The following is a 22,391-nucleotide window of genomic DNA, read 5'->3' as shown; positions in this document are numbered from 1 at the left end:
TGAGAAAGTTTAAACAAGTGCTGAATAAAAAAACAGTAAAATTCTTAATATGAGACTTTTTCTGAGTCAATAACAGTTGTTCATCAAACATCTGAAAACTGTTGATCAGTGGAGTCTGACAGAAGCAGAAGGGTCTCCAACATTTTCATAATTCTCTGTTCCTTCATCTTCATCTTCATGAACCTGTGAAAAACAACAGCACACTTGAGATTCTGAGTTCAAGTTCAGCGTCTTGTTCAAGGGAACTTCACTGATAGTTATTGAAGCAGATGAGATCATCACGCATCCACTTTCCCAACACTCAGTCTCAGAGACAGTCCAGGATTCACACTGACGGAGTCACAATCAAACTAATAATGGAAAATCTAAATAATCTGATAAACAGCAGCAGCAGCTACTGAGTTTAATACTCACTGTTTCATCCATCGGAGTTTTCTTCCCTAAAAAGTCAAAAGAGTCGACTTCAGCTGTAACAGGGACAATTCAGAAAAATTCCAACGTCTCTCATGTTGTAAAATGTTCTCACCTTTAGTTCTCGTCCACACGTCGACTGTAACAACAATAATTATAAGTGTTGTTAAAACCAGAGAGACGATAATGAACCTCCATAGATCTGGAAAATTGAAAACTAAATATATTCACAGGAACAGATTTTAGAACAAAATCTCCATCAAGAAACCAACAAAATATTAGTTTCACAAAACAAATGAGTGAAGATCAGTGAACTGGAAAATTCTGCAGATGACAACTATTCAAGATGTGGTTTAAAGCTTCATGAAACAGTCGTGGTACAAAGGAAACAGACTTTTACTGTATTATTAAATAAATAAATGACTTTATACTGTAGTTGTAGATAGTTTCAGAGAATTGATTTGTCAGCAGTCACTGTGAACAACAACATGAAACATGCAGGTATTTTCCAATGAATCAAACTCCAGATAATTCTACTGGAACATCACCAGGACAAATGATCACACACAAGAAAACCTTCTACAGTAAATGTTGAGGAAACAGCTCATGTTCACCATCTGCAGATGATCCAGTCGGACCTGCTGTTGCTGCTGTTGTTCTGTCACCTGTTTGATTTTCTTTGAGGATACTGAACATGTTCAACATCTGCAGATAACAAATGTTCATCTCCTCATGTTCTTACCTGGATTCTCTCCTGGAGGTTGAAGTGTGAAGGTAAACTGCTGCTTATTGTTAACATCCATCACTTCACACTTCAGTAACTTAGACCTTGATGAGGACGTGTCATGAGAAGTCAAAGTAACAGTAGCACTACAGGAAGACTGGACTGTTTGTAGATTTGGAGAAATGTTTTCCACATTTTCACCATCATTCAGCCACTTTACTGTGAATCTACACTGATCATATGTCCTCACAGAGCAGGTTAATGTCACCTGATCAGTGTCTTGATGTTGAGTCACTGGTGAAGATGGAGATAAAACAAAATGAGAACATTGAACTTCATCAGTGTAGAAACGATTATTGTAAAGTTTCAGTTTATTATTGTAAAAAACACAGTTTGAGCTGGAAACATAATGATGGAAATACTCACTGGTAACAACAGACAGATGAGCTGTAGAGTCTCCAACATGTTGTTGTCCTGATTTGTTAAACTGTCTGCAGCTGTAACGACCAACATCTTCATCTGTGACGTTCTTTATAACCAGAGAACAGTTCTCTGTAACACTCAGTCTGTCTGATTTAGATTTGACTGAATCTTTCCTAATCTGCCCATGAGCAACCAGCTCTACTGCTGCTATGGGTCCTGAACCAATGAATAGCCAGGTGACACCGTCACATTTCTCTTGATCATTTATCAAAGTTCCACAAGACAAAGTGACGTCTTCTCCGTGTCTGATAATGAAGGAAGCTGCTGAGAAAATGACAGAGAAATAAAAATATTATTTGCTCGTCTCCTCCTAGTTTTCCACTAAACCAACTCGACCTCTAAGAAGCTACATTAATATTCAACTAAACTCAAACAGCAAATCTGCTTTTGAAGACAAACAGTCATCGACTGGATTAAACGTTAGGCTTTCAACAACTTAGATTAAATTGTGTGGATCCTTACCTGTGGACTGATCCACTAGAAGCAGAAATAAAAAGGTTTGAATCCATCTGTGTTCAACCATGGTTCCTCTCAGTGTCTCTGCTTCTTGGTCTGAACTAGTGTTAAAGACAAATGTGCTTTATAATTAGTCACGTTTCACTTCCTCATGTGTGTTTCTCTCTCTCTCTCTCTCTCTCGTCAGTTCTTCTTGTATGAAGACAGATGATGTCGGTTTTTGAGTTCCTCCTTCTCATGTGGTCGTCGTAGTGTGAAGTTCAGTCTGAGCTGATTAAACATCAGGTAAAAACTAAAACTCTTCACGTTTCCACTGTTTTGTCTCATCAGGTTGTTTAATTTGTCAAATAAAAACTGTTCATGGTTCAACATGGTGATGAACTGTTGCAGCTGGAAACAGCTCAGAGGATGTTTTACTGCTCTGAGACCTGTTGAGTCCTGTTTGTGTCTCTGTGGTCATTTTGTCTCTGAACTGAGGGGGAAGTCATTTTAGTGAGAATGTGGTGAGAACAGCAGCAGAGCTGTGGAGGTGTTCACCTCAAACATTGACAGGTCATTATTTGATGGTATCATAGAGTTTGGTTTGGTCAGTGGAGGCTCAGTGTGCACAGTGGGAACAATCCCATGATGCATCTGTGACAATGACGTGTTTGATGTTGAGAATAGAAAAAGACTGAGGAAGCTGAATGTGTGAAGAGTTTTGGCTCCGATAAATCTTTGACCTGTTAGTTGCTCATTTTAATGACAGATGTGTTTTCTGAGAATGTGACCAACTAATCACAAAAAACTGTGAAAACATCAGTTTCTAAATAAAGTGTCTGTAACATCCTGAAGCTTGAACGTCGAGCAGTGAAGTGTGACTTCCTCAGAGTGAGTGATGGAAAAAGAAACATGAAGAAGAAATAAAAACTCAGCAGCAGATCTGAGTTTTCTAAGTTTATCTCCTTACAAAGAAAAGTCAACAGTCACTTAGTGTTGGAGCAGAGTGAAGAGCAAGATACTAAGTGTGTCACAAACATACAGTATAAACTCCTGCACACAGGTGGGAGGTCGTGACCCTGAACGAGTGCAGGAACAGAGAGAACTGTCTGGTTCTACTGAGGTTTTACTACAGGGAGCTGCTGTCTTTGACGTGACGATAAAGAAAGTGATGTAAGGACAGAACGAGCTCCAGAAACAGTCCCAGTGTCTAAACTCTAACGTCTCCACTACAAGTGACTCTCATCCTTCCTTTCTTCCTGGTGTCTGTTGCTCATACGGAGACAGAACATGTCGACTTCTGTGTTTCTCCTTCATATGATCAACAGGAGCTGAGCTGAGCATCAGGTCTCCTGTGGTATTTAGCACATGTGTAGTATCAGGTGTTGTACTAGTTTACATGTAGTGAGGGGGGGCAGTGTGATCACCATCTGCTGGAGAACTGAGGTAACAGACATTCCTAGTAGATCGATGCACAATCCACCCTCACACCAAACAATCAGCATCATCTGTTTGTTTTCCTGTTGTTGTCTTAGTGGAGAATCTGAACAGTGGTCAGTACAACACACATCTGTTCATGGTGTCTTTGAATAAAATAAAATTAACTTTATTTATATTATTATTTATTAATTCTTTTCTTCCTCTGTTCTCCACAGGACTGATGGCAGCATCACTGATCAAGGTTATTTAGACATTATAATGGAAAAAGTCAAAGCTATAATCAGAATATAAAACAAAGACCTGATGAATGTTTTATAGTTTAATAATGAGAGTAAACTTAATTCATGTTGAGGAACAATATAATACAGATTGAATAGTTTGTACTGAGACATGAAATAAAAAGAGAAAAGATTCCATGAAGCTTCTATAAGAATTAGAGCTGAACACTGAACTTTAGTTAACGTGTTAACACAGGTGATACACTGAGTAAACTGAAAACTGATTTACTGAGAGTGAAAAGTTCAAACAAGCTGCAGCTCAGCAATAAATAAATATATACATCTTTAAACACACATGAAAGTTCAGCATCTTTTCTCCCAGACACAGTTTAAATACAGCTGCTGTTTTCTGAACTGGATTCAGGTGAGAAAGTTTAAACAAGTGCTGAATAAAAAAAACAGTAAAATTCTTAATATGAGACTTTTTCTGAGTCAATAACAGTTGTTCATCAAACATCTGAAAATTATTGATCAGTGGAGTCTGACAGAAGTAGAAGGATCTCCATCATTTTCATAATTCACTGTATCTTCATCTTCATCATCATGAACCTGTGAAAAACAACAGCACACTTGAGATTCTGAGTTCAAGTTCAGCGTCTTGTTCAAGGGAACTTCACTGATAGTTATTGAAGCAGATGAGATCATCACGCATCCACTTTACCAACACTCAGTCTCAGAGACAGTCCAGGATTCACACTGACGACGTCAAAATAAAACTAATAATGGAAAATCTAAATAATCTGATAAACAGCAGCAGCAGCTACTGAGTTTAATACTCACTGTTTCATCCATCTGAGTTTTCTTCCCTAAAAAGTCAAAAGAGTCGACTTCAGCTGTAACAGGGACAATTCAGAAATATTCCAACGTCTCTCATGTTGTAAAATGTTCTCACCTTTAGTTCTCGTCCACACGTCGACTGTAACAACAATAATTATAAGTGTTGTTAAAACCAGAGAGACGATAATGAACCTCCACAGATCTGGAAAATCGAAAACTAAATATATTCACAGGAACAGATTTTAGAAACAAAATCTCCATCAAGAAACCAACAAAATGTTAGTTTCACAAAACAAATGACTGAAGATCAGTGAACTGGAAAATCCTGCAGATTACAACTATTAAACATGTGGTTTAAAGCTTCATGAAACAGTAGTGGTGCAAAGGAAACAGACTTTTACTGTATTATATAAATAAATGACTTTATACTGTAGTTGTAGATAGTTTCAGAGAATTGATTTGTCAGCAGTCACTGTGAACAACAACATGAAACATGCAGGTATTTTAATATGAATCAAACCCCAGATAATTTTACTGGAACATCACCAGGACTAATGATCACACACAAGAAAACCTTCTACAGTAAATGTTGAGGAAACAGCTCATGTTCACCATCTGCAGATGATCCAGTCGGACCTGCTGTTGCTGTTGTTGTTCTGTCACCTGTTTGATTTTCTTTGAGGATACTGAACATGTTCAACATCTGCAGATAACAAATATTCATCTCCTCATGTTCTTACCTGGATTCTCTCCTGGAGGTTGAAGTGTGAAGGTAAACTGCTGCTTATTGTTAACATCCATCACTTCACACTTCAGTAACTTAGACCTTGATGAGGACGTGTGATGAGAAGTCAAAGTAACAGTATCACTACAGGAAGACTGGGTTGTTTGTAGATTTGGAGAAATGTTTTCCACATTTTCACCATCATTCAGCCACTTTACTGTGAATGTACACTGATCACGTGTCCTCACAGAGCAGGTTAATATCACCTGATCAGTGTGTTGATGTTGAGTCACTGGTGAAGATGGAGATAAAACAAAATGAGAACAATGAACTTCATCAGTGTAGAAACGATTATTGTAAAGTTTCAGTTTATTATTGTAAAAAACACAGTTTGAGCTGGAAACATAATGATGGAAATACTCACTGGTAACAACAGACAGATGAGCTGTAGAGTCTCCAACATGTTGTTGTCCTGATATAAACTGTCTGCAGGTGTAACGACCAACATCTTCATCTGTGACCTTCTTTATAATCAGACAACAGTTCTCTGTAACACTCAGTCTGTCGGATTTAGATTTGGATTCTTTCTTAACCTGTCCATGTTCAACCAGCTCTACTGCTGCTGAGTTTCCTGAACCACTGAATAACCAGTAAATACCGTCACATTTATCTTGATCGTTTATCAAAGTTCCACAAGACAAAGTGACGTCTTCTCCGTGTCTGATAATGAAGGAAATTGCTGAGAAAACGACAGAGAAATAAAAATATTATTTGCTCTTCTCCTCCTAGTTTTCCACTAAACCAACTTGACCTCTAAGAAGCTACATTAATATTCAACTAAACTCAAACAGCAAATCTGCTTTTGAAGACAAACAGTCATTGACTGGATTAAACTTTGATTTTGAACAAGTTAAGTTCACATTTATTGACGACAGGAAACTGTAAAGTGAAGAGTTCGAGTTCAGGAGTTCGGAGCTTCTCACATTACCATGAATTAAATGACATTCATTTATTAAACAAACATGTGATCCACTAAACACTGAAGATTAATGATGATGTAGTTACAGTTGGTCAGGAAAATAACAGACTATGAATAAAATGTTGAACAATGTAAATGAACATTTCCTCATGATCACGATTTCTACTAAACAAACTTCCTGTTGCAGTTCAGTTCATAGTTTTTCAGACACAGAGCTCCAACATGTTAAACCAGCGTTCCTGTCTTAGTTAAGTTAGATCAGACTGTGTGGATCCTTACCTGTAGACTGAACCACTAGAAGCAGAAATAAAAAGGTTTGAATCCATCTGTGTTCAACCATGGTTCCTCTCAGTGTCTCTGCTTCTTGGTCTGAACTAGTGTTAAAGACAAATGTGCTTTATAATTAGTCACGTTTCACTTCCTCATGTGTTTCTCTCTCTCTCTCTCTCTCGTCAGTTCTTCTTGTATGAAGACAGATGATGTCGGTTTTTGAGTTCCTCCTTCTCATGCGGTCGTCGTAGTGTGAAGTTCAGTCTGAGCTGATTAAACATCAGGTAAAAACTAAAACTCTTCACGTTTCCACTGTTTTGTCTCATCAGGTTGTTTGATTTGTCAAATAAAAACTGTTGATGGTTCAACATGGTGATGAACTGTTGCAGCTGGAAACAGCTCAGAGGATGTTTTACTGCTCTGAGACCTGTTGATCCTTGTTTGTGTCTCTGTGGTCATTTTGTCTCTGAACTGAGGGGGAAGTCGTTTTAGTGAGAATGTGTTGAGAACAGCAGCAGAGCTGTGGAGGTGTTCACCTCAAACAATGACAGGTCATTATTTGATGGTATCATAGAGTTTGGTGTGGTCAGTGGAGGCTCAGTGTGCACAGTGTGAACAATCCCATGATGCATCTGTGAAAATGACGTGTTTGATGTTGAGAAAAGAAAAAGACTGAGGAAGCTGAATGTGTGAAGATTTTTGGCTTCGATAAATATTTGACCTGTTAGTTGAACATTTTAATGACAGATGTGTTTTCTGAGAATGGAGCCAAATAAACTTATTTATTATTTATTTTCTTGCAAAGAAAGGCCAACATGCAGTTTCATATACAGTACATACTCCAGTAGGATAAAACTGAAAAAATATTTCCCCCCAAATAATTCATTGTTTTAATAAGATCTTATCAGACTTAATAAGTCAGATGTTATAATAAGATGTTGTTTTATTGGCGTGAGACCTGTTGTTTCCTCTTTGAATTTATTGTTTTTTAAGATCAAAAAACTTGACGGGTTGAGAAAGTTCTTTGTTCCATTTCCAGAAAGTTTTAGTGTTTCTGTCATTCTGTGTGTAAGAAACATTTCAAAATGTTCAGCAGTCATTAGCTAAACAAAGCAAACCACTAAACCACAGCCAGCAGACACACAAACTGTCAACGATCTTCTTCTCTCAGTAAAATATAACTTTTAATAGACACTGTTGTTGTCAACTGATTTCTTTTTGCTCGAGCTGTTATTTAGTCTTCATGTGGAAAAATGAACAAACTCTTCTGTTCATTATAATTTCATCTGGCTTCTCAGGTGGGGGCTGAAATTTAAAGGTGAAGTGATGAACGGCAAATAATTTCGGGAACACAACTTAAGTAAATTAAAATTACTGAGAAATACAAACATTACTTGAAATGTGATGACATTTTAAATATGACCTCACTGTTTTCCAACAGTTCACTAAATCAATCGATATCAAATAAGAACTGTATATTTATATTTAAATACAGTGCATGTAAGGTGCTGTTTTATTGTCTTGAATAGTTCATTGATATGTGGTGAAGCAATGTGTTTTCACAGGACAAATTCTTAAAGCTATTAAAGATGTAATTTTTATTAGTTTTATTCCATAACTTATCAGATGTTGTCTATGTTTCCTGTGACACAGACTCAGAGTGACGCAAAGATCTTCACTTCAAAAGAGTCTTCAGACCAATGGAGAAGATCAAACTCTGTGCTTGTGTGAAAGGGTTCTTTATATGCTCGTTTCAAACATTGGAACCCTGAACTTCTCCAGACATCACCCAGAGGAGCCGTGTTTGACATTTAATAGACATTGTCCTACCAGCTCCTATTCACCATTCTTTCTGCAGAGTTTCTAGTCGTGCGACTGGCTCTGCTTCGCTGTGCTGTGACTGTGTGATTTCAACAGTGTAGTTTTTGTGTCACATCCTGTTTCCTGCACACTCTACCCAGGGACCACACCTCTCCGAGACCAAACGATTTCCACACAACTTTAGCACGTGTGAAAAAGAGAAACTCCACCCTTTAACTGGAGTTCATAAGTGAAACAGCTAATGACACGATGGGTTTTGACCATGGATGTTTAGATTTCACACAATATGACACTACAGCAAATATATTAACAGCACTTAAATAAAGAATCAAATCCACTGAAATTGTTCCTTTATACTTCAAATTATTTTATACTTAAGTGACTTGTATACAATTAGATGAACTGATCCTGATAAATCAGCAGCAGTGACTCGTTTCTGTGGTGAGTTGATGTAGAAGTTGTTGATCAGTGGAGTCTGACAGAAGCAGAGGGGTCTCCAACATGTTCACTGTATCTTCATCTTCATCATTATGAAGCTGTAAAAAACAACAACACACAAACACAAGAGGATCTTACATAATATCACAACCGCTGTCATAAATACACAGTGTAAACAGATAAATACAGTTTTATACTCACTGTTTTTATCCATCTGTGTTTTATTCCCTTAAAGAAAAAGGAGACGAGGACGACAACAATAACAATAATTGTTGTTAGTATTAAGACGTTTCTTTATTAACTGTTCATCACTGATTGTTCTCACCTTTAGTTCTCGTCCATACATTGACTGTAACAACAATAATTATGAGCGTTGCTAAACCCACAGAGACGATAACGATCCTCAGCCAACCTGGAAAAACATTAGAGAACATTTATTGTGCACATGCTCTCTGAAGATCCACCTATTGTACCAAACTGTTCCCTGCTGTAAATGATGGTAAATCATCAGAAAACAAAGCACAGTATGTTCATTCATTCATCTGCTGCCACTGAAGGACAAAGAATAAATCAAATCCCTTCAGAGGTTTTTTCACCTGATGCCTGATGTCTGAAGAAGAACTCCTGCACCGTCCCAGTGTTTGGATCAGTCACTGAGCACTTCAGTCGGTCGTATATTGACTTAACATGTGATTCCAGAATAGACACAGTGGTGTAGCAGCTAGTCTCTTGTAAGTTATTCTGCTTCGTCTCTTTAACCTCATAGAGCCACTTCACTGAGAATCTGCAGGGTCCAAACGTCCACACAGAGCAGTTTAATGTCACCATGTCACTGTCCTTATGTTCAGTCACTGTGAAGATGAAGATTGAAGAATTGTAACTGAGATGGTAAGTTTAGAGTCCATTAACAACATTAACATTGTGGTTTTAAATACTCACTGGTAACAACAGAGAGAACGAGGAGAGCACCTTCATGTTTTTGTCCTGATATGAACTGTCTGCAGCCGTACCGACCAGCGTCCTCCTCTGTCACCTTCTTTATAAACAGATAACACTTCTCTGTGACACTCAGTCTGTCTGATTTAGATTTGATTTAGGCTAATTTAGAAATTCCTGAATCATCAAAGAACCAGTCAGTGCTGTAACATTCATCCTGATCCTCCTTCACGTTCCCACAAGGCAAAGCGACGTCGTCTCCTTCTCTGACTGTGATGTAGGAGATTTGTCCAGTGACGACTCCTAATAAAATAATAAGAGACAAACATGAACAACACACACGATTAAAGCTTGAAGAACGTTTTCATTCTTCTCTCTTGTTCTTCCAGAGTCTCCGAGCTGCTGCTTCTAACATTGTGATCATGATGTACTGTCTATCCACTTCCTGTGATCACTGAGACTTAACTTCCTCCTGTAACTTCTGCATTTTTTATCCTTTCTCCTGTTTGTCGATGTTAACTTTAATGAGGTGGCTCATATCAGCTTCATCAGCATCAATACTGATAAGACCTTAATCACAGCACAATGCTGTTTAAAGCAAATACTAAGGCTCAGCAGATGCACAGTGTACCCTCTGTGGTGTATTTCTGTGACGTGTGGTGGAGCTCATTGTCTAATTAAAACAGAACACTAATTTTACTCTTTCATATATTATACAAGTGACACAGACTTAATTAAACTTGTATGTACTGTTTATACATACTGTGTCTAAATGCATTTAATAAGTGTAATAAATGGTATCAGAACAAACCATCAAACATTTGGACTGAATCCAGAACAGTATAAATACAGATGACGTAAAAAACAAACTGCAATGATGTGAGATGTATTTGTTTGGTTTGCTGATGAGGATGTTAGAACCACCATTAAACAGTCAAGGACACACATTTACTCTGAAACTACATAATATTGATTTTGAAAAACAAAAAATTAGATTTGTTTGATTTTTTTAGTTTGAGCTTTTGACCGAGTACAGTACATAAACATTCATTTGTGTTGCACAACACAGCAACAGATTTTCACTTCAGCTTCTGTAGGTCCTGTTGGTACAGTATGTAATCCACTCATTCAGTACATCCATCACCTGGTGCCACACAGAACAACTAGTGCTTCAATACAAACTATTAAAAAGAAAACAATAACTTCTCATTCAATAAACCCTCTAAATCAATAACTAGCAGACTGTACAGTACATGTGGAGTCCATAAGAGAGTCTGTGCTTTAAAACACAGGACAGAGTGAAACCTGGCTCTCAACATGCATATATCCAAATCTTCACTCCTAAAACATTCACTGTGTGTCTGCAGCGTTCAGCCATCAGCCTTTTTCTTCTTCTCTTGATAAATGATTCTGGAAAATTCAATACAGCTCTAATTATTAACGGTGTTATTTAGCTGTTAAATGTTTGTTCATCTGTAAACTGAAGCATCAGGATCAGAGATAAAAACTTTTTAACGCATCTGAATTTAAGATCCTGGATCAAGAAAACCAACACGTGCCCACTGTGGTCGGCTGCAGGACCAGTTGTGGCATGTGGCAAAAAGAAGACGACGACTTTAGTTTACTGTTATACTGGACTGCCTGCTGCCTACACAGCATGTAATCACTCATATGAGGATGGGTTCCCTGTCGAGTCTGGTTCCTCTCAAGGTTTCTTCCTGTCGCCTTCTCAGGGAGTTTTTTCTTGCCACCGTCGCCCTCGGCTTCCTCATCAGGGACAATCTGATTATTATGATTCATACACATTCACAGCGCTCTACAAATAAAATTGAATTTAGCTGCCTGATCATCAGTTTTCAGATGGTGCAACAGCGTCACAGAGACATTCGTTTGTCTGTTCTGGGCTCCTGTAGAAACGTGGTGGTGCAACATGACAGACTCTGTAAAAAGAAACTACTCTTTTAGGAACACCCCGTTTACAGGTTTACTCTGTAAATTTAACACACTGCTCCTTTAAAGCTACATCTTACAGTTTTATTTGCATGATTTGACCTTAGTTGTATAAAAATTCAAAATTCAACCAGCCTGCTTCCTTTTGAGTTTCTGAAATAGTGAATATTTTAGAGAGCTACAGCCCATTTCCTGTTTGTAATCAGTGCAGATCCTGTTTTTTGAAAGAACCTTTTCTTTGCTCATTAATGATAAATCTAAGTTTAAAGGTTATTTTACAGTACTTGTCTTTTATGTTGAAGGTTGAAGACATTTTTATTTATTCTCAGGTGAGTTTCTGCAGATGTTTCAAAGTTTCATGGTTCTTCATTATGCACCTGTGAAAAACAACACAAAGAAATTTGTTATCAGAAGATCACAGGTAATTATCTGATATCAGCAGCGTATTCAGATGATTATTGTCTAAACTCATCTTTACCTGACGAACTTCTGCATGTGAACACTTCACTGTTCGGCCTTTTTCAGAATACACAACCTGAACAAACACAATCCAGGAGGTATTTGTGAGCATTTACCAGTAATCACTGATCAAACAGCTCAGTTTTAATTTCCCACTCACAGTTTTTGTCATCTGGTGAATAACATTTCACTTCTGAACCTACAGTTTGTGTCTTAATATTCTTACATTGAGCTCTGATGAGAAGAACAACAATCACAGTCAGGAGGAGGATTTCAACCACATGCATCATCAATATGATGAAGTTCAGAGCAGAACAATCAGTTTGAGCTGTGAACAGAACAACACGTAGCAGTAAATGAACATTTACATCTAACAGACTCATGTGTGTGTGTGTGTGTGTGTGTGTGTGTAAAGAATGAGGAAGACATAAAAAATTACATTTACAACTAAATATAACAACTTATAACCAGATGTGTAGTTATACATGCAAAATAATGTGTTAGTCTACCTTAAAGAGTTATTTGTTCTAATATATTTACTATTTACCGTTATAAGGTGGAATATCTACATCATTTTAAATAACTAAACAGCTTTCTCACCTTGTCCTGTTGAGTTTAACGTTCTCAGAGAGTTTATCCTCACATTAGCTGGTGATGTCGTCGCTGATGCTCTGTAATCTGAACCAACACATGAATTAATCAATAAACTGCACTTTGATCAAATCATTTTAAACTGTTTATCATCTTCTCACCTGCAGACTGAGGTTTGAAGGGAAACCGCTTCCCCTCCCCGCTGGTTACATGCGTCACTTCACACTCCAGGGAAGAATTCATGAAGGACACGCTGGCTGAGCAGTCCGACTGCCACGACCTCATGTGTTTGACATCACTCACAGCTTTACCCTCATAGAACCACTTCACCGTGTGTCTGCACTCATTAAATGCTGACACAGAACAGTTTACTGTGTCCACGTCTCCATGATGATTAGTCACTGGTAAAAAAAGGAACAAGAATAAACGTCTCCGCTCTTCAGTGTTTCAGGTTTTAGTTTTAACAACTGAATATTATGATGGAAATACTCACTGATAACAACGAACAGACGAACCACGGCGTCTTCACCTTGCTCGTGACCTGATGTGTTGTACAGTCTACAGCTGTAACGACCAGCATCCTCCACCGTGACCTTCTCTACGACCACAGAACAGTTCTCTGTAACACTCAGTCTGTCTGATTTACTTCTCGAAATCTCACGGTTGTCAACGTGTCCGTGTCTGACCAGCACCACTGCTCTTGTGTATTGTGGTCTATCAAAGAGCCAGTCAGTGTTTGAGCATTTATCCTGATCATCTCTCACATTTCCACAAGGCAAAGTGACGTCATCTCCGTCCCTGACAGTGATATACACATATTTTCCAGATGCTTTTGCTGAGAACATGACAAATAAGACAAATCACATCAGAATGTGACAAAATACAACAGTTTGTAATCACTTCCTCGTCATCCTCCTCCTCCTCAGCAGTTTCCAAGGCATCAGTAAACTCTCTTATGTTCTCACCTGGAAACTGAAGCATCAGGATCAGAAATAAAAGCGTTTTAATCCACTGCAGCTCAGCCATCGTTCTCCTCTCATCTGTCTCGGTCAGTTCCACTCTCTGAACTAACACTCTGCTTCTAGATGCATGTTTATTTTCTGCTATGAGTAAGATGCGACTTCCTCAAAGAAACTTCTGCATATTTGAGTTTGTTTCCTTGTTTTTCTTTTAAGGTTTGTTCTCTATGGAAATCTTGGAAATAACTATCTGAGAACAGCTTCCTAAAAATACAGCAGCACAACAGAGAAGCTGTGAGGATGAACTGATTGGAGCGGCTGCAAATGATCAAGAATGATGATGATTACTAACCTCACTGACATCTCAGGATGAATTTTTCATTTTATTTTCATTACTTTATCATAAATCTGACTTCCCCTGAACCACACACTGTGTGTCTCTCAGTCTGTCTCCTTCCACACATCCACAATCTTTCATTTGAACATTCATTTTCAACCTAAACATTTTTTTCAAAGTCTCTCTCTGCTTCTGCTCCATGTTGTGATTACATCCAAACCAAACTACTGTAAAACCAGAACTATAGAACATCATCCAAAGGGACTAAATAAACTCTACAGCCACAGCTGTGCAGAGCTCCACCAGTTAACTTAACATATTCTTCTTCCTCTCCTGAAACTCTGAACATCATCAGCTCCCAGTAGCGTCTGAGCTGAACCCCCGACCCTCCTCCTGTGAAACAACCTGTGCTGCCCTCTGCTGGACGAAGACATCTCACACACACACTGACATCAGTTGTCAGCATCAACAGCTTCATCTCCTGAAGAGTTCAGAGTCCGATCCTTCAAACGTGTGACGTGAGAAATGTGAAGTGTAACAATCTGCAGACACACTGAAGACAACTTCTCAGCAACATGTCGTATTGGTTGGTTCTTTTCAGGCGCAGTTCACTTCCACCACTTCTCTCTGTATATAAATAACAAGTGGTTTTTGTAGTGTGTGATCTCTAAGAATGAGTTCTCAGTTCATGGAAAAACAGAAAATAATAATCCTCTTTCTCTCTTTAGGTTTTTTTACATTTCATCAGACAGAATCTCCTGTTTGTTCCTGTCTGTTCAACTCACTGTGTTTTCATCTGTCGTTTAAATTCATGTTTTCCAGCAAAACGCTGGAAACTGTTGCTGAGAAGTAAAAGGAAAAATTATCAGAATATTAAAATAGGAGAAGATCATTTTACCTTCCATCAAACCTTAACTACACATCATCAGTGATCGTCTCAGTAACTGTAAGTTTAAAGTTAGTAAATAAAGTTTCATTTAGAGAACAGATAAAACTATGTGTTGTCACATTTACACAAAAAGGCAGAACTACGCAAACAGAACAAGGACGTCGAAGAAAAGGATCCTTAAGAAGGAGAAGAATAAACGACGACAGACGATGAGCAGAAACTACACAGAAAAGGAGCTCCGAACATTAATGGGACAGAGCTGGAATAATAACATGACAAACACCATACGAAACAGAGCAGATGAAGAACAAAAATACAAAACAGACAGGAGCAAAACAAGGACGAATAAAAAGTCAGTCCAACACACTCACATGAAAAAAAGGTGTAAAAACCAGAATCCAAGACAAACAGAAGTCAGAAGAAACTCCAGAGCTCAGCTCACAAACTGGCAAAGAAGAGATTGTTGATTGACAGCAGCTGGGGTGTGTGTGTGTGTGTGTGTGTGTGTGTGTGTGTGTGTGTGTGTGTGTGTGTGTGGGTGTGTGTTCTTTGATATCTTACCTGTAAAGTGAATCTCTTTCGATCCATCTGAATCCAGCCTTCATGTCTCCGTCTCCTTCATCATTTGTCGACTGGCAGCTGTCTCTGAACTGATGTCTTCTAAACTTGTCAGGACGAATCACTTCCTCTGAACTTCAAGATTCAAGATTCAAGATTCAAAAAACTTTATTGATCCCAGAGAGAGATTGTTTTGCCTCATTACCATTGTTCTCAAAACAGACAGAAAGAAAAGGAACCACAACCAGGAAAGATCCAACACCAACATAAATAAACAAACATAAATACACGATAACATCAACACCGAAAAACTCAATATATTGGGACTAATAACTTGGGACTAATGCTAGCAAGCTGTGGTGGAAATTACCAAGTGACTTTCTGATTTATCTGTTTATTTATAGGTTTTTATTATTTTTATTTATAGGTTTAAAACCTCAATGATCTCATTTTTCTTTTTAATGTTGTGTAAGTGAAGAGCGTGTTTCCTCAGTCACGAACGGAAAAGCACATTTTGAGGAAGGGAGAGAACTTTCAGTGACCTGACGATGACAAAGTTTAAAGGAGGGAATGTGTCAAACGTTGGGCTCAGATGTTCTGAACAGCTTCGTAATCATATCAATCAGAAGACGGGACTTTTCTTTATGGGACTTTTCTTTATGGGACTTTTCTTTATGGGAATGTTTCTGTTACAGTTCATGGTGACGCTGCACCAGCTGTAAAATCACACGTATGATAATCTGAGACTTGAAGTTCCTCTTTGTCTTTGCAGTTTTCCTGAGAACTGAGGGGGAAGTGATACAAGACACGTAGAACAACTAGACACTTCAAAGCAGATATTTTATTTTAATTAAACTAATTAACTGTATTTTAAATCAAGTCTTCTGTGACATTAAATCTGTATTTGAACCTTTTATTGTGGTTTAAAGTCCACGACAGTGGCTGAAGTTGTTTTTCAGAAGAATCTTCAGGGATCTTTAATGTTTTCATACTTCACTGTATGTTTATCGTCATCTTCATCTTCATCTTCATTCACCTGTGAAATCATCACAGTTAAACCTTCACATCACACTTACTGACACACACACTCACACACACTCTCACTTTCTCCACTCACTGTGTTTTCTTCAGCTGGACGCTGGTTTCCTGGGAAATAAACCACAGATTAACGTTTCAGTTCTAAACTTGAGGTTTCTGTTAATCTGTCTTAACAAATGTTGAATTTTCTACCTCGAGCTCTCATGAGAAGAACAGTGATCACAGTCATCAGGAGGATTTCAGCCACATGGATCATCAACATGATGTAGTTCAGACCAGAGGAACCTCCACAAGCTGTGAGAGAACAACAACATGTCAGTTAATAAACATTCATACTTAAAGAAACAACATGTTCTGTTAATGAAGACTAATTCTTTCTGATCTCTGCACAAATGTTTTAATACAAAACTCAGTTTCCTTCAAGTGAAATCATGTCATGATGCTGCAGATGTAGAACATCTGTAAAGTTTTAGATAATTCAGCTGTTTTAATCTGTTGTTGTCATAAAGTCAGTGATGTTATTGCTAAAAGTTAATAATGAAAAACCCACCAGACATCAGGCTGAAGTGATTTTCAACAGCTCGTCATCATCTCACCTGTTCTCTCTTTTGTTGAGTGAGTTCTGGAGGGAAACTGCTGCAGGTTTCTGTCAGGATCAGTCACTTAACACAGGAGTGAAGGTTCAGTTACATTGATGTGATCTAACAAGACTGAAATATTATGATGGAAATACTCACTGGTAACAACAGACAGTTCAACCACAGAGTCTCCCTCTTGTTGTTTTCCTGATATAAACTGTCTGCAGGTGTAAAGACCAACATCTTCATCTGTGACCTTCTTTATAACCAGAGAACAGTTCTCTGTAACACTCAGTCTGTCTGATTTAGATTTGGCGTTTTCACCAATCTGCCCAAGTGTAATCAGCTCCACTGCGGTTGTGTTTCCTGATTCACTGAAGATCCAGGTAGTACTGTCACATTTCTCCTGATCACTTATCATATTTTTCAAAGGTAACGTGACGTCATCTCCAACTCTTACAACAATTGAGGGAACTTGTGTTTTTGCTGCTATGGACGACAAAAAGGAGAAAATTAACTGAATGTAAAAATTTTTCTCTGTTACACAAACGTTCATCATCAGGTGTCTTCTGGAAGTGATGTCCTACCTGTCAAATGAAGCAGCATCAACAGGAGTGATGTCAGTGATCTTCTGTATCCAGACATCGTCCCTTCTCCTCCGTCAGCGTCTAATAAAGGAATGTTCCATCTAACAGAGCGACTTCTTTTTTTATGGTGACACGCTGATGTCACGTCCTCTTTGCTGCTCCTACTTGTTGTTTAGTCATGAAATGAGGACGAACTGTTATAAATAAAGAAATCATGTGTATTTTACTAAATCCTCTTTTTAAGTTAATGTGGAAAAAAACTTTCCCTCTGAATTTAATTTTAAAAACGAATTCAACTCTAAAAAACAACATAAATCTACAAAATATTATATTTTATGTGATGTGTTTAATAGATTTTGAACTGTCTTGGAGTTTTACAGCTCAGCTATTGATTTATTCAAACATGAGTTTATTTAGTTTTAAATAATTTAATAGACAAGTAATTACAAAAAAGGATCATATACTACATTTACACATGTACAGGTATGCACCGTATTTCACTGCCACAAGTTGAATCTGTTTAATCAGATGCAGATTTATTCTTAGATACAAACTGTGAATATCAGTGTCAGTGACTTTAATGCTTTATTATTAATTTCTTTGATCAGCAGGTGGGTTCTTTCTCAGACGTGCTCTTTTATTGTCACTGTTTAGGTTTTAATGACTTCTACTGTTTACATGTATATATTTGGCCTCTATTCAATAAAAAATCTTCTTAATATATAAAAACCAGTCACCTACAGTATGTTACAATATGAGATATTATACTTGGAATTGGCCGAACTGTCAGCCATGTTTTTCACTGCCTGCTTTAGTCAACAGAGAAAAAAATGACTTTGCAACCAAAACAACTACAGTCGACTTCCACAGAGCAGAGATTCGTTTCTAACCATGCAAAAATATCTATTAAAATATAAAAACATATTTTATATATAATCCACTAATTAATGACAAGCTGGTTAAATCGTTCCACCTTTTTCTGCTGTTTTTGTTCCACACGGTTTAAACTAACTTGTTTTTCTCATCACAAATATCAATGTACCCAGAAATCAATGTAAAATGAATTCAGATGTATCTGTACTTTAGTCTTTATTTTATTTTGTTTAGCTGATGGTTGCGTAGACGTCTCTGGGGTCAGTGGAGGAGGTTTTCACAGTGCTGTAGGTCACTGCATCATCTTTAACTTTAACCTGAAGGAAACAGCATCAAACATAAATCATATCTTAAAAAACAGCTGAATCAAATCAACAGAGAATCAGAGAATCCTGATCCTTTTTTAAGACGTTCTCAAGCAGACAGTTTACCCGAGCTTTACTGTTGGTGTTCCTGGTGAAGCTGATGGAGGCGTAGGAAACTCCATCTTCAGGATCAGTCTACAGAGAAGACAACATCATGATGCTCAGTAACATGTGGACTGTGGTTTTATGGTTCACATCTTAACTCTTCAGTTAGTGTTAGTGTGTAGTGTGAGATCTCACCGTGTCCGGACTGGGTTCTGGACCAGACTGAGTCTCTGCAGGATTTAAACTCACTGTCTGAAAACACAAATATGGTCAAATATCCGCTTTACGATTACTGTGTATAATTCTCATTACCTGATCACTCTTTTAATCACGTCTCCAGTTTAAACTCACAGCGTTTCCATTCTGTGTTTTCCTTCCTGAAAATATAAAACAGATCGACGCAGCTTCAGCAGCAGAATCCAGGTTGATTAAAACGTTTGTTAAAGAAGTACCATCAATAAAAACTCTTACCTTTCCTTCTCTTGTATTTCTTAACTGCTACAACAATGATTGTCAGTGCAGCTAAACACACAATAACAAGTGCGAGCCTCCCCAAAGCTGGACAGAGAATAAAGACATTAAAGGAGCTGCAGCTTCAAAATTCTCCATGTTAAAGACAGTTAAACGTTTTTATTCTATCAGGTTTATACTTGGGATGAAGAACTAAACACTCTTCACTTCTGTGTGTTCAAAAAATAATTTCTCAAATAGTTTTCTCTGAATATTGTGAGAACTGTAACATAGAGTGATTGGAAAAGTGAGCAGCAGCCAGATGGAAGGACATCTGGACAGGAAGTAACAGAAAACCACAAACAGTCAGGTGTCACTCTGACATTCAGATGGAGAGATATATATTTACTACGGTGTAGAAATTACGTATAGCTTCTATATATATATCTATATATCTATATATATCTGGAAAGAGAGAAAGAGAGAAGAAAGACGATGACAGCAGGACAGAGATACACAAAATAACTACCTTTTGTGAATGAATCTTTAGCAGTTGTTGTTGTTGTTGTTGCTGCTGATGATGATGGTGTTGATGATGATGATGATGATGATGATGATGGTGTTAATGATGATGTTAATGATGATGCTGATGATGATGATGATGATGATGATGATGATGATTTTGATGATGGTGTTGATGGTGTTGATGATGGTGTTGATGATGGTGTTGATGATGATGATGTTGATGATGGTATTGATGATGATGATGATGGTGTTGATGATGATGATGTTGTTGTGTTGTTACCTGTGTGAATGAAATAACACAACACAACAAACTGTTCAGACAGGAAACATCTCAAGTTCCTCATCTGCTGTAACTCCATTAGAAACAAAGGGGACAAATCCATCTCATTAACAAAGTACAAACAGGAAACTGCTGCATTTGTCTGAGTGTTCACATTTACATTTAGTCATTTAGCAGACGCTTTTATCCAAAGCGACTTACAAGTGAGGAACAAGGCAAGCAAACAAAATCTAAGTCAAGGAGAAACAACATCAAAGCAGAGTGCTGTTAAAGAAGTGTTTCTATTTCAAGAGATGTGAGAATGAAAGGGTAGAAAAGTGTTTTTTTCTTTTTTTAAGTGCAAAGGAAGATGTGAAAGAGTTCTGTTTTCAGCAGTTTTTTAAAGATTGCAAGTGAGGTGGCTGAGCGTGCAGAGATAGGCAGCTCATTCCACCATCATGGGATCACTGAGCTGAACAGTTTTCCTTGGTGTCGACTGTGTGGTGCTGGTACCACCAGACGACGTTCCCTGGTTGAGCGCAGTGGACGGGAGGGGATGTAGACCTGAACGATTGAATTGAGATATGATGGAGCTGTGGAGTCGACCACTCTGTAGGCAAGAGACAGAGCTTTGAACCTGATCCTTGCAGCCACAGGAAGCCAGTGCAAAGATCTGAAGAGCGGTGTGACACGAGACCTTTTTGGTTGATTGAAAATGAGGCGTGCTGCCGCATTTTGAATCATCTGGAGGGGTTTGGTCGTGGATGCCGGTAAACCCATCAGTAGTGCATTGCAGTAATCCAGGCGAGATAAGATCAACGCCTGTACAATGAGTTGGGTTGTGTACTCCGTCAGATAGGGTCTGATCTTTCTGATATTGTCGAGGGCATATCTACACGACCTAGAGACTGTGGCGATGTGTTCCGTGAAGGTCAGCTGGTCATCAATGATGACCCCCAGGTTTCTGGCTGACTTAGTAGGGACAATAACCGCAGATCCAACGTTAATGCTGATGTTGTGTTGAGTTGAAGGTCTGGCAGGGAAGAATAGAACTTCAGTCTTAGGAATGTTAGGTTCAAGGTGTCTATCTCTCATCCAGGCAGAGATGTCAGAGAGACAGGCAGAGATGCGAGATGAGACAGTAGAGTCATCCGGCGGAAAAGACAGGAAGAGCTGTGTGTCATCTGCATAGCAGTGATACGAAAAGCCATGAGAATGGATGATAGAGCCTAGAGAAGAAGTATAGATAAAAAAAAGAGGACCAAGGACCAAGGACTGAGCCCTGCGGTACACCGGTGGAGAGGTTATGAGAGTCGGAAACATGTCCCTGCCAGGATACCTTAAAGGTTCGTTCGGACTAGTATGACCGAAGCCAGGCTAGAGCTGATCCAGAGATGCCCAGGTCTGAGAGTGCAGTCATGAGAATCTGATGGTTCACAGTGTCAAAGGCTGCAGATAGATCCAATAGAATAAGGACAGAAGATTTACCTGCAGCTTTAGCCACCCGTAGGGATTCCACAACAGTCAGAAGTGCCGTCTCTGTGGAGTGACCACTCTTGAAACCAGACTGATTGACATCAAGGAGGTTGTTCCGGGAAAGAAAGTCAGAGAGTTGATTAAAGGCTGCACGTTCCAGAGTCTTGGCCAGGAATGAAACCGGTCTGTAGTTCTCCACAAGGGAGGGATCCAGAGAAGGCTTCTTCAACAGTGGAGTGATCTGGGCCTGCTTGAACGAGGTGGGAAAGGTGCCTGTTGTGAGAGGTGTTGATGATCTGTGTAATGGCTGGTATTAGTGTTGGTGCTGTAGCTTGAAGAAGAGTAGAGGGGATCGGATCCAGAGAGCAGGTGGTGGGACGATTTGAGAGGAGGAGGGTGGATACATCGTCCTCTGACAGTGTTGAAAACATGAAGTGAGATGCATCGTCGGGTTTAGTTAGCAGAATGTCATGGTCAGGAGGAAAGAACTGGGAGCTGATGGCTGCCACCTTGTTGGTAAAAAAGGAGGCAAAGTCGTCAGCTGTGAGACAGAAGGGTGGCGGAGGTTCTGAGAATAACGTCACCTTGTCATTGTTTATCTGTTTGTTCACTGGTGAAGGTGGACATGTGAAAAAAATAAAACAAGTGATAAACAAACTTTAGCACTGAATTATTTCATTTATGTGACGTAACGATTTCATTATGATGGAAATACTCACTGGTAACAAGAGACAGA

The 22,391-nt window shown here is 38.5% G+C and overlaps 2 protein-coding genes and 2 long non-coding RNA genes across 4 annotated transcripts in view; all 4 read right to left on the bottom strand.

The window, feature by feature from the left end:
* The window catches only part of LOC113149050, a 107,023-nt gene that overhangs the window by 17,001 nt on the left and 67,631 nt on the right, over nucleotides 1-22,391 (bottom strand). The gene's annotated exons all lie outside the window — the stretch shown is intronic.
* Nucleotides 9,105-9,872, bottom strand: LOC113149064. The gene is made up of 3 exons (XR_003297543.1): nucleotides 9,750-9,872; nucleotides 9,377-9,631; nucleotides 9,105-9,192 (listed from the first exon to the last, which is right to left on the bottom strand). It is a non-coding gene; the product is annotated as an uncharacterized LOC113149064 (long non-coding RNA).
* Nucleotides 10,587-13,852, bottom strand: LOC113149053. The gene is made up of 7 exons (XM_026340882.1): nucleotides 13,682-13,852; nucleotides 13,210-13,551; nucleotides 12,878-13,117; nucleotides 12,726-12,803; nucleotides 12,352-12,453; nucleotides 12,145-12,201; nucleotides 10,587-12,043 (listed from the first exon to the last, which is right to left on the bottom strand). Exons 1-6 carry the CDS (start codon nucleotides 13,740-13,742, stop codon nucleotides 12,188-12,190), a joined length of 837 nt encoding a protein of 278 aa, XP_026196667.1. The 5' UTR covers nucleotides 13,743-13,852; the 3' UTR covers nucleotides 10,587-12,043; nucleotides 12,145-12,187.
* LOC113149062 lies at nucleotides 18,614-20,008 on the bottom strand. The gene is made up of 6 exons (XR_003297541.1): nucleotides 19,925-20,008; nucleotides 19,417-19,503; nucleotides 19,297-19,322; nucleotides 19,141-19,197; nucleotides 18,967-19,035; nucleotides 18,614-18,852 (listed from the first exon to the last, which is right to left on the bottom strand). It is a non-coding gene; the product is annotated as an uncharacterized LOC113149062 (long non-coding RNA).

The sequence above is a fragment of the Anabas testudineus genome, chromosome 24, assembly GCF_900324465.2.
Source record: "Anabas testudineus chromosome 24, fAnaTes1.2, whole genome shotgun sequence".
Lineage (NCBI taxonomy): Eukaryota > Metazoa > Chordata > Actinopteri > Anabantiformes > Anabantidae > Anabas > Anabas testudineus.
This window is presented reverse-complemented; position numbering and strand designations above follow the sequence as displayed.